Raw genomic sequence first — 13388 nt, 5'->3', positions numbered from 1 at the left:
TAAAAGAAGAGGAAGAAAACAAGACACAGAAAGAGGAGGAGGAGAAGGAGGAGAAGAAGGAGAAGGAGAAGAAGAAAAAGAAGAGAGCCCAATGCTATAAAAATGCAAAACTAGATTTTTTTTTCTGTTGAAAATGCCCGTTTTCTTGGATTACAGTAAAATATCTTTTTGTTTGTTTTATCTTTTAAGTAATCTTCCTAGGAAGCCAAGATTTTGTGTCTTATCAAGATAGTTTTCTGTGTTTATGTTAACCTTTACCGTTGGCCTTGATTATTTAAGAGAACTGAGAGCTTGCAATTTAAAAGCACTAAAGCATTTTACCTGTTTTACAGTGTTGCCTTTTCAAAACAAATCTTAAGCGAAATCTTGTTCTCAAACTGATCTTGAAATTTCTCGAAGGGACCCTGAATAATTTCAAAAAAATTGTTCTTTCACCTTGTAAAGAGAAATACTAAAAATAGTTTGGTTTATTTAATTGATACATTGCATTGCATGAAAAAACACTTTCAAATAAGATACTTAAACTTTCCCTAAGTTATATTTTTTTATGGACAAACATTAGGCATTTTAGAAATTACATAAAATTCCTAGAAATTTGTCAATGTCCCTTCTGTCCACAATATATCTTGGTATAATATCATCAGTGGTGGCTCTAATTTTTATTTAAAATATTGTATGCCTCAAAAATAGCCAAATTATCTTGTCCTTTGGGTCATTTTTATATTGAACTCTCATTACATGTTAATTTCCATTTTAAATTTTTTGTCATTCACACATATTCTGATTCTTCTCCGAAAATATTTGCAATCAGCTACAAGTCATAATGCTTCATGATGGTGTTGATTAATTTAGAGACCATAGTTTAGTACTGAATTAAGGATTTTCAGAACTAGAGTAGAGAAGCCAATGGGTTTATGAAATTTCTAACCCAAGAGCAAGGAGAACAAGAATTATTTGTTTTGATGGATGATAATGAACTGAAGAAGAGTGATTATGGTTTTGTTTGAAAGTTTGTTGGTTCTTTAATGTTCTACTTTCTGGATATAAGCACTCCTTTCATTTTTCTCATATTTATGGAACCAGAGAACAAGCCCAATCTGGTTCAACTTTGAATAATAAAATGGTGAGTTATTTTTCAGTTGCAATGGATTCTGGGTTGCAATTATGTAAACTGGTTATGTTCAGATGAACCACGTGTAACTGTAGTCAGAAACTAAATTCAGGGACTGTATTAAGAAGGGGCCATCTCATGACATAATCCAATCAGATCAAGTCCTGGCACCACCCCATGGCACAATCCATTCGGATCATGCCTCATGGCATCATCTCATTGTAAGATCCAATCAGCTCACACGTTATTACCCTCTGCCTATAAAACCTGCCCCAGTTCCCAGTCTTCAGAGGCAGATTTGATCACTGCCTTGTGTCTCTTTGCGAATTAACTCACAATAAAACCTTTATTTTCTCAAAGACTTGTGCCACATTGGGCAGAGAAGCCATTGCTTACTCAGTAACATTTACACTTGTAAAAATCAGTAAATTATACTTTTGTAAATATAATATTTTCTCCCCGATCCTTCCAGAATTTGTAAACTATTGAGTATTCTTGTTTTCCTGGCAATATAGTTATTTACCTGTATTTAATAAGAATCTGTTCTCTTTGTAATAGAACACAATTGGAAACATTGGTTATATTTATAAGGCTTTGACTTCAATGTCATATTTGAGAATGATGTGTATAGAATCCGAGTTATGGAACTGAAGTTAGCTTTATAGAACCAATTTTTACAAAGCTATCTTGAAAAAGCTGGCCCAATAATAATTGGCTTCTAGGGTTCCTAGCCTTACAGATGAGTAACGAAGACCACTTCCTGGCAGTCCCAGGGAAGATGGGCTATCTTGAGAACCTCAAGAAGAGAGGAATTCATTCAAATCTATAAGTACCAGAAGTGAAGTCTGATGGCTAGTTCTTGGCTTGACTTATTAGCTTCAAAAGGTTTTTGGAATTATAACCTGAGATTCCTTATGAAAAGTTCCAGCAAAGAAAACTCAAAAAGACCTATGTGGTCATTTACCATTCTTCCTTTCCTTATGTAAATAATCAGGTCAAATCTAATGAGACCAGATTTATTTTGTCTTTTAAAATAGAATAACCTCACTTTAGTTATCTTTGATAAAAAATGAGCGTGATTAGAAAGATCCATTTTATGTTTCAGTGGAAAAATACAGTGCACTCTTGTGAGTTCTCGATTATTCTAGCTTTTTTTTCCAGTATCCATCTACAGCTTCCAATTTTCTCTCACCCTCCTGACTTGGAGTCAATGAGATGTAAAACTGTCTTTTTTTCAAAACTCTGCAAGCTGAAGCTCGACTATGTGATATAAACTTCATGGAAATCACTGTAACAGATTATGAATAGACAGTCTTTGTGCTTGTTGCTGTGTGGGCCATGCAGAATGTTCATGGAAACACTTCATGCTATCACTGAAAACATTCAACCTGCAAACCGAGAAACTTTGTCAGTTTGCCACTGCCATCCCCACTTCACTATCTAAAGATGCTTCAAACTCAAATCAAGATGTCTTCTTGAATGGCGGCCCTGTGGAATCAGAAACTGGATTTCTAACCATTATTTTTTTTAAAAATTTTCACAGAAATTCCCCTCATTAAATTCCTGACTGCTAACCCATCCAGCAAATATACTATACTACCATCTCCCAACAGGTGCTTCAGCTTGTCCTCAATGAGCAAAAGATAACTCAAAAAGAAATGGACTTGTTTTGTTCAATGGAAAAAACAGCATTTCTTTTCTTGAACAAGAGAAGGGACTGACAAAGAATCTTTTCTTGACCAAACTTTAATCCGTCTCCTCTGAGCTGAACTAGGCCCCATGTTGGGCATATCCTCCAAGAGCCTAGTTTTAGCACTTACCCTGTAGAGTCAGCTTAGTCAAAATCCCTTGCTCTCCACATTTCATCCCTCTCAATATCTGATCAAATTTTTTATCCACCACCATCCCTCAAGTAATGACTGATAAATCTATCTTGCATTAAGCAAGAAACTTGCTGGGTCATTTTTGCACATAATTACTCTACTCTCTTAGTGATTTTTCCATCCACTGACTCACATCCTACTCCTTGGATATAACCTTCTACTTTTTGTATTCAGAGTTTAGCCAAATCTATCTCCCCTATTACAAAATCCATTGTATTAGTCCCCATGAAGTTCCTTGAATAAAGTCTACTTTATGTTTAATAAGGGTCATCATGAATAATTTTCTTTCTTTAACAGCATCTAAGAATCTGATTCATCTAATAATTGTGAATCATATAATTCCTCTAATAATTATGACTAACATAAAGAGTATCTTTCTCTATTTATATTTTCTCTTTACCATTATCATAGGAAAATTAAAATTCTGCATTTTCAATTGTGTTCAATGAATAGTTGAATACACAGATTAAAGGATAATGTCTTTAGAAGTTTACTTACTTACTTGAAAGACTGCAATACTTTGGGCAGCACAATACCAATAGTGAAGAATACTATCCTAAAATGGTTCATTATTTCAACACCGCATCTTCTACTTAGATGAGTCCATCATTCTTCCGTTTTCTAATTATTTCAATCTGTGCTTCAGCACAGTTAGAATAATTTATGTGTGATGAAATACTCTCTATTAATATGAAATAGTAAAATATTTCAAGATATAAAAAATGTAAGATCACCACGATCTGGTAGTATATCATAAGATTTACCAAAAGGTCTAATGGGCTCATATGTTAATTATAATTTATAATAAATGTGCCATTTAAACAAGAATAAGTATTCTCTTTTTTTGTCTGGTAGAATTCCAATGAAGTATAAATATCATCATACATCAAACTTTAAAACAAAAAATGTGTTTAAACAAACAGACAAAAAACCCAATAAAAACAAAAAACTAATTGGTTTCAACAGACTCTGATGATTTATCAAAGGTGAACAGTATTTTTTGATGAGCAGCCATTTTAATGTTGATGATAAAGTCAAGTTCATTAATTTTTTTTTGATATTGCTTTTGTGTATTCTCACCATTGCTTAATTAGTATAATGGAAATATTCTCATATGCTTTCTTCCAGAGGCTTTATAATTTTAGTTTTTACGGTAGGTATAATAACCATCTTAAATTAAGTGTATGATGTGAAGAAGAGGATGAAGTCCCTTTTCTACACTATTTATTCAGTCATATTGGGTGCCTTTGTTGAAAATCAAATGTGTATATATGTGTGGTTATATATTTGAAGTCTCTATTAGGTATATGTCTCTATTTTTCCTTATATCAATATCATACTATCTGGATTACTATCTGAAATATGATGATGTCAGTCATTTGCATTATTATGGAAGTTTTATCATCAATTATTAATTTTGACAAAAACAAACCAGAATTTTAATTAAAAATTTGTTGGGTCTGTAATTTATACCATCCACTTACCAGTTTCTACCAAAAAACTATTTAGAATTTGAGAATTTGCTGGATGTACAAATAAATTATTTGAATCTAAAATATATTTTCTCAACATGATATTTATTTACATTTATTCAGGTCATCTTTAATTTGAGCAATGGTTTTATTTTTCAGTGATTCTGACATCTTTCATGGCTTATAAAATTTATTCCTAATAATTTGGTCTTTTTTCTATTATTACAAGTGCTTTTTGCACATATGTTTGCTGCTACTACATAGAAATACAATTTATTTTTGTATATTGATGCCTTGGATCCTGTGACCTTGTTAAATTTAACCATCATGACATTGACAAGCAATAAACAGATTTAATACTTCTTTTCCAATCTCTAAGACTTCAACATTTTGTTGCTGTTATTGCTACCTTATTTCCATGGCAATAAGTAAATAGGCTTCCAGTCACATGTTAAATAGAAGTTATTAAAACAAACTTCTGTGCTTTGTTATGATGTTAGGAAGAAAACATTAAGTATTTCAATATAAGGTAAGAAGATAGCTGTAGTTTTCTTACAGATGCACCTTATCACACTGAGGACATTTCCTTCTATTCCTGGATTGATGAAGTTTGATATTGAGAATAACTGTGGGGTGAATTTTGTCAAATATTTTTTCTCCATCTGTTGAATTTAGGGAGTCTTTTTTCCCCTTTATTGTGCTATATGATGGATTATACTTGCTGATTTTGTAATTTAAAATAAATAGAAGTATACATTAAGTAATTATATAATTATTTTTATGTATTGTTGATTTGCTAAGATTCTCTTTCTGCATTTATGTTCTTCAGAAATATTCATATGCAATTTTCTTTTTTATTTTCCAATATCTTTGTCAGCTTTTGCTATTGGAGTGCCAACCTCAGAGAAACCTTCAGTCTAGGGCTAATTTTGCCTTATAGCCAAGGCATACCCTTCTGAGTACTCTAATGACCCACATATTACAAACTTTTTCATTTCAGTTAACAGAAATAAGAGTTAGTCTTTTCTGTGTGTGTTGCAGAAGACATTGCAATTGTTCCTTTCCAGTGATTCTTTAGCAACCTTGAATAGTTTGTTCACACACATGCCATGATAAATGTTCAGACATAAAATAATCCCTTTCTCTCTCTCCCTCTCTGCAGTTGTGTTTTCCATGCAGCTTTCTCCTCTCCAGTATCTGCTTGAGAATTATAGCCACTGCAGAATCCAAGTATCTTAGCTATGTCTCTTCAACTCAGAGAGATCAGTTGTCTCTTTGACTTCACTCTGCTTGTATTGCAACCCAGAAACTGTAGCCAGTAAGCTATGAAAATAACCTCATTTCCACCCTCCACCCATCAGGAATCATTGTCTTGTTCTGCCTATTTTATAATGTCTAAATTTTGTTTTACTTATATTAATTCTGCTTTTTTTTAGTTGTTTAAGGATAGAAGTAACTCTGATCCCTATTTCTCCATCACGGTAAGAAGCATCTTTCTGGTTATAAGATTATTTGCCTACACATTCTTTCCTTTATTTTCTTGAAAAACATTGCTCCATTATTGTCTTGCTTTCTGTGTTAGTGCTGAAAAATCTAATCTTGCCTGCTTTTCTTTCCATTATAAATGACTTATCAAACATAAATGAGTTGGTTGTGTAGCTTAGAGGCTTGCTGAATATTTTATCTTTAAAGTGGAATCATATATGTCTTGTGGTTATCAATTCTTGGTTAAGTACTCAAGAATTACTGAAGAAAATCAGAAAAATCACTCTTGATCACTTGATATGTAATTGTGTATTTAATTCTAAACAGAACATAGGGAATATAGTGTAAGAATAATGCATAAATGTTATACATTCTGATAATGCCAAAAAATACCCAACTAAAAATACAAGGAGATAGAAAGGGGGAAGTAGTATAAACTAATACACCTACACTGTATAGATAACAGGTGTAAGTCATAAACTATTATTTAAAGCAAAACAGACCTCAGAAGCAAAGTTAGAAAACGAGACTAATGAAATAAAGATAATTGTAAAAGCTAACTACTTAAACAAAACTGCAAGAGTTCCTAAATACCAAAATGAATACAAGAAAAATATCTGCAAAACTACTAGTGCTATGGCTTGAATGTCTGTCTCTTTTAAAACCCATGTTGAGGATGGGAGCAGTGGCTCACGCCTATAATCCCAGCACTTTGAAAGGCCGAGGCGGGCAGATCACGAGGTCAGGAGTTCGAGACCAGCCTGGCCAATGTGGTGAAATCCCGCCTCTACTAAAAATACAAAAAGTAGTCAAGGGTGGTTGTGGGTGCCTATAATCCCAGCTACTCAGGAGGCTGAGACAGGAGAATCGCTTGAACCCATGAGGCGGAAGTTGCAGTAAGCCAAGGTTGTGCCATTGCACACCAGCCTGAGCAACAGAGCAAGACTCTGTCTCAAACAAACAAACAAAACCCATTTTGAAAGATAATCCCCAGTGTAACAGTATTAAGAGGTGAGGCCCTTAAGAGGTGGTTGGATCATGAGGTTTCTGTCCTTGTGAATGGATTTTTTTTTTTTTTTTTTTTTTTTTTTTTTGAGACGGAGTCTCGCTCTGTTGCCCAGGCTGGAGTGCAGTGGCCGGATCTCAGCTCACTGCAAGCTCCGCCTCCCGGGTTTACGCCATTCTCCTGCCTCAGCCTCCTGAGTAGCTGGGACTGCAGGTGCCCGCCACCTCACCTGGCTAGTTTTTTGTATTTTTTAGTAGAGACGGGGTTTCACCATGTTAGCCAGGATGGTCTCGATCTCCTGACCTGGTGATCCGCCCGTCTCGGCCTCCCAAAGTGCTGGGATTACAGGCTTGAGCCACGCGCCCGGCCCTTGTGAATGGATTAATCTATTCATGGATCAATGGGCTAATGGATTAATGGGTTATCACAGGAGGGGTTAGTTATCACAAGAGTGGGTCTACTATAAAAGTTAGCTTGACTCTCTTGTGCCCTTTTAGCCTTGTGATGGCTTTTGCTATGTTGTGATGTAGCATGAGGCCCTCACCAGAAGCCAACCAGATACTGCTACATGATATTGGACTTCCCAGACTCCAGAACTGTAAAAAATACATTTCTGTCTGTATAAATTACCCACTCTCTGTATTCTGAGATGGCAACAGAAAACACAACAACACAATCACAAAGGGAAATATTAATACAATGAGCAATTTTCTAAATCAGAAACACAGAAGATGCAAGAAGTCAAAATTCCTAATAATAGGGACATTTAATTTTCACAGTTCAATATAGGTCAAGAGGCCAAAAATTGCCAAATATCACCACAGTAAATTGCATGAGCCAAGAAGTTTTAGAGACATAAGCACAAGTTTATGAGTTCAAAAACACAGTGAACGAAATTAACATTCTCTCAGAATTTCCTAGTTTGAATAGTTTAAACATTAGCAAAGACAGAGAATATAAAAAATCCAAAGTTATCTTTTAGAATTTTAATTTTGTGTGAGTTTTGGTCAACAAAGCACATATCATAGGTAGAGATTAAAAAAATATTTCATGCCTGACCATAAACCAGTATAATTTAGAATATAACAACAGAGGAGAGAACCACATTACATGAGAGAGATGTTGTTGGCTTATAATAGTATAGTAGAAAATGAGATGAGAGAATTGAAGATATTTGGAAACAAGTTAATTCCTAGGTAGTAGGATAGGGCTAATAGGTAGACATTTAAATTTATATTTTAAATCGATAGATGCAGTAAAAACATTAGTAACTTAGGGTACCAGTGTAAAAAATTGTATGTTAATATATTTTGTGAATAATACTGATTACTAGGAATAAACACTATATTGAACGTGGCAGACACAAACTCACCATTCTTTACCAGCTCCAAGTGTTAAAAGAAAGTAAAATTTTGGTCTCAAATTTGTAACCAGGTGAGCATACCTTGATAATATAAACTTCCATGTCACAAGCTACTGCCTGAAAACATCATTCATGCAAATGAAGACGACTTACTTGAGCAGTAGATTTTGGTTCCATGTTCAAATAACATTTTATCTGCTAGAATTTTTTCTTTGTTTTGGAATAATATTACAAAGGACAAGTATGTTTTTCTTTTAAGGTCATGAGTTGATTGTTACAGATTAGGCTCATTTGAAAAGTGGTAACTCATATTATCTTGATTTGAGTGAACTGTTTCTCAGGATGATATATCATCTTTATATATCCTGAATGTTATAGACATTTGCTTGCTAACGGCATATCCCGCAATACCTTCTATTTCTTTCACACCCAATGGGAAATCATGAGGGTATTTTGTTTACTAATTACGTTGCGTTTTCAAAAACAGCTTCATCACAATTTTCTGATCCAAGGCTATTGATTACAGGACACAGTTATGGAAGCAAGGCTGTAACAATATCCTTACTTCTCTGTACCAAATATATGCAGCATTGGCATGTCTGCTTCAATAAGACTTAATCAGTTTTTGTTTGAATCATATGCGTTTTCAAAGAACTGGGGGAGGCCGGGCGCAGTGACTCAAGCCTGTAATCCTAGCAATTTGGGAGGCTGAGGCATGTGGATCACCTGTGGTAAAGAGCTTGAGACCAGCCTGGCCAACATGGAAAAACCCCATCTCTACTAAAAATACAAAAAAAAAAAAAATTAGCCAGGAGTGGTGGCGGGCACCTATAATCCCAGCTACTCGGGGGCTGAGGCAGGAGAATCGCTTGAACCTGGGAGGCTGAGGTTACAGTGAGCTGAGATCGCACCATTGCACTGCAGCCTGGGCAATAAGAGAGAAACTCCATCTCAAACAACAACAACAAAAACAAAAACAAAAAAAACCTGGGTGGTGGGCCTGCTGCAGTGGCTCATGCTAATAATCCCAGCACTTTGGGAGGGCTGAGTTGGGAGGATTGCTTTAGGACAGGTGTTTGCAATCAGCTTAGGCAACATAGTGAGGCATCATCTCCACAAAAATTAAAAAAAAATTAGTCAGGCTTGGTGGCACATGCCTGTGGTCCTAGCTACTTGGAAGACGGAAAGACTGAGGTGGGAGGATTGCTTGAACCCAGGCAAACAAGGCTGCAAAGAACTATTATCACACTACTGCACAGCCTGGGCAACGAAGAATTAAGACCTTGTCTCTTCAGAAAAAAAAAAAAAAAAAAAGTAAAAGAAACAGATGAATGATGAGTGTTCACTTACATCAAAGTAATATTTCAAAATATAAACATTAAAATTATTTTGAAGTGATACTGTACCAAGTAATTCATTTTTAAAATAGAAATAAATCATTTCACTCTAAAGTTCCCCTCATAAAAGACTATTATATGTGAATATATGGATAAATATACTAACATTCAAAATGCATATTATATATTCATGCATTTACACTTAATTTTGAAATTATACATAATGTGGCATATATTCCTATACATATAAATGCACAATTATACATATATAAATAGAGCTATATTCACTTACAAATCTATGAGCATGTACTATTCTTCCGCACCATTTAATACCGGTCCTACCTGAATTTTACCTACTGTTTACAAACCACTGACAAAAAGAATATACGGCTTTTCTAGTGTCATGACGGTCCACAGAATCTTGGTTAAAAAACAAACAAAAAAAGACTTTCTTAGTAAACTCTTTTCTCTCCTACTCCCATAAATATTGTCATTTTTCATCATTCTATCCAAGCTTTTCTTCTTTTTCTTTGTTACAGTATTTTCGGTATTACAGGACTTCTCCTGCAGCCATATTTAGAGCTTCAGCTAGGACTCCTTCCTGAATCCCAGTACCAGCTTTTGAATAACGACTATTCTCTTTACCTATTTTTCTGCTGACCAATAAAACACAATGCATCTAAAACTGTAATTTTCCTTTCCTGCCAGCTTCTCCTTCCAGATTCTTATTTTTGGTAGGCTCAGTTTTCTCAGAGCTAATTTTATAGTTTTTATTCTCTCATAATTAGAGACATGCCAAGTCCTCTGATCCTCAATATCTCACCTGCCACAATGTTTCCTATTTAGTTATCACTGCCGTAATCAAAGTTCCCGCTACTACTTCCTTTAATTTTGGCAACTGCATTACATTACTGATGGTTTTCCCTACCTGTTCATTACAATTTTGAAGCATCAACCTCTAAACCGGAAGTGGGAAACTAGTTTTGGACGTTCCATCCCTAAACCAGAAGAGGGATGATCCGCCCTTGAGGGGAGATTTTGATGCACTCCCAGCCTACGAGCTTTAAGCAGATGCCTGCTTGACGATGTTAATGGGGGAAACGTAACAATCCTGCCTTGCTGTGCTGCGATGTGAATCAAGAAGGCTGCCTGCAAATGATCTCAGTTAACTCAGTAAGAAACAGTCATGGCAACATCATGTGTTAGCGTGAACCTCAGCCAGCCCTGTTCGGAGCTCGAGGGGGAGGTCCTTTCAGGTCAGGGTTTCCCCGGACCTCATAATTTATGCTGTGAAAATTGTGCAGAAGTCGGTCTGTTTTCGCCCTGCTCTTGGCAAGAATTGGGGGAAGAAACCTAATGCCCCCTCGAAAGTATGTATTTATTTTTCAGGGCCTAGACTTTGCTGAGCTTGTATTTGTACTCTGCATTTTATGAAAAAAATGACAATGAGGAGCGCCAAGGAGTACTTGGGAACGTGGAGGGCTTGAACAATTTATTATTATTATTATTATCATCATCATCATCATCATTATTATTTATTTTGAGACAGGATCTCTTGCCGGGTTGGAGGGTTCAAATGATCCTCCCACTTCAGCCTCCTGAGTAGCTGGGACTACTGGCATGCGCCACCATGCCAAGCTAATTTTCTTTATTTTCATTTTCTTTTTTTTTTTTTTTTTTTTTGGAGAGGCGGGGTTTTGCCATGTTGTCCAGGCTGGTCTTGAACTTCTGAGCACCAGTGATCAGCCTCAGCTTCCTGAAGTGCTGGGATTACAGGTGTGAGCCACCACACCGGGCCTCTGTGACCTACTTCTGTTTTTTCACTTCTGATGTGGAATACACAAAGTTTATTCTGTTTTGTAATAATAAGAGTAGTTATATTAAATAATAGTAAGGCTGGTGCAAAAGTAATTGCGGAAAAAGCGCAATTACTTTTGCACCAACCACCAACGTGTGTGTGTGTGTGTGTGTGTGTGTGTGTGTGTGTATGTGTGTGCGTGCACGCGCGCGCATTTTTTTTTTTTTTTTTCTTCTAGGAAATAAAAAAAAGGAACTGGGGCCCAGTGTCCTGGAAACTGGAGTACTTCTAGCACTGTCTCCCTTTGCTGTCTCCCAACAAGCTGTTTGTGCTATCGTCATGCCAATCAGCTGGGCTTTGAGGAGGAACTGGAGGACCAACTGTGAATGCACTGTGAGTGAGCATCTCCCATCTTGACTGTATGGAAGGCAGAGGTCTGGCATCCTTTGTGTCAGGACACTGAAATTTATCCAGATTAAGTATAACCTTTGCCCAAATCCACCTGGCTGGAAGAAGCATATTGCACAGTTGCCACCACAGTAAGTCTTGGATTGCTTGAGAAAGGAATTTTAGCAATTGCTGCAATAACTGGAGGAAGAAATAAAAATCCTTATCAGCTTCATATAGAGAGTTTCAAGATGGTGACTCAGGATCTGAGCTGTCAACTCCAATGGTTCCCTCTGATTTTTAATGACCTTAAAGTGCTTTCATTTAGTGCCTTACTTGTATATAATCTCACATATTTTGTAAATGCAAAGCAAGTAAGCACATTCAACGGCTATTGATCAATTACTTTTATTTCTTTGAGGTTCTGCACAATTGAACATCCCTGTGTTTTGGACACTTGAAGCTGGTAGGTGAGTGGTAATAAGTATACAATTCCAAATAAATGGGCTACATTCGTTTCTCATGCACAGCACCTAACCTACTATTATTTCACATTGAACACCAGTGGAATTATTCATAATCTTCCAGGTGACTCAAATAGAATAGGCAAGGACTGAGATTTGCTTGTAGGATAAACAGTAAAGAAAGAAATCAAGCATAACTTAAAAGTAATTACCCTTTTTTGGGAATGGAGCCCCAAATCTTTGATGAATTGCCATCACATATCAACTAAATGTACTCAACTGGGACAATTCTTTTTCTAGAAGGAAACACTAATGCAGTTTATTAGGACACTACTCTAAAAGACAAATGTGATGTTCCTGTGTCATCAAGTTTTGTCACAGGGTTGAAATGACCTATCCCAGTGAAATTTCAGAGCCAGAAGATTTTCTGGTGTCTATATGGAACCAGAGGAAGATAGAATGAGCTTGCCAGGACTTGGACTTGTTTGGCAAAAGCCCTGGTTAAAGCCAGACCCAAGCTGTGGAAACTAATATTTTGTGCAGACAGGATAGTTCCAAGGAAGCTGTGCATTTTCCTGATACCAATGTTATCATTCCTGTGCCTGAATGTGTCTCCTGGGAAAATGCAGCAGATATCTAGGAAAGTTCTGTTGGACTAACCTTTGCAATTCAGAATTGAGTGGTAGCAGTCCTGTATTCAAGGTAAGGACACTTAACACAGAAGTAAAAACCAATCTGTATGTTAGTTCTAGATTCCCCACTCCTTATTAGAAAAATTTAGGGATTCAACTACTTAGAAGCATGTAAAGCTGAGAAGGATGTTATTGGTGCAACACAGTGTATATTAATTCTCAAAGGCCTACGCGTAAATTTGTTTTTGGTATGCAGACAGGTTTTTCTACACAATTTCTTTCCACCTTAGGTGTGCTACATTTCTGTGCATTAACTTAAGAACACTAATGTTCTCCACATTTGTCTCTCATTTTAATATTCAGGGATTTGCTCTCTTCTTTGATCAATTATCTCATTGTAAAAGTTAATTTTTTTTTTTTTCTTGTGAGCATTTTTTTTTTTTTTTTTTT

The 13388-nt window shown here is 35.9% G+C and overlaps 1 protein-coding gene across 3 annotated transcripts in view; it reads right to left on the bottom strand.

The window, feature by feature from the left end:
- The window catches only part of MGAT4C (MGAT4 family member C), a 294007-nt gene that overhangs the window by 31253 nt on the left and 249366 nt on the right, over positions 1-13388 (bottom strand). Inside the window, exons 1-2 of one of the 3 annotated variants that reach the window (XM_017880709.1) lie at positions 10046-10080; positions 8330-8437 (exon numbers count right to left, since the gene is read on the bottom strand). The exons of 1 other annotated variant lie outside the window; for it this stretch is intronic. Coding sequence is in view for 1 of the 2 variants with exons in the window: in XM_017880711.1 (XP_017736200.1) it covers positions 10586-10609 (24 nt within the window). In the remaining variant the exon portion in view is untranslated. Of the gene's footprint in view, positions 1-8329; positions 8438-10045; positions 10081-10585; positions 10704-13388 lie in introns of those variants that run through there. One more of the 3 variants, XM_017880711.1, reaches the window with a different exon arrangement.

Source organism: Rhinopithecus bieti, unplaced genomic scaffold, assembly GCF_001698545.2.
Source record: "Rhinopithecus bieti isolate Rb0 unplaced genomic scaffold, ASM169854v2 scaffold_11966, whole genome shotgun sequence".
NCBI lineage: Eukaryota > Metazoa > Chordata > Mammalia > Primates > Cercopithecidae > Rhinopithecus > Rhinopithecus bieti.
The sequence above is the reverse complement of the archived record's forward strand: the minus strand, read 5'-3'. Positions and strand labels throughout refer to the sequence as shown.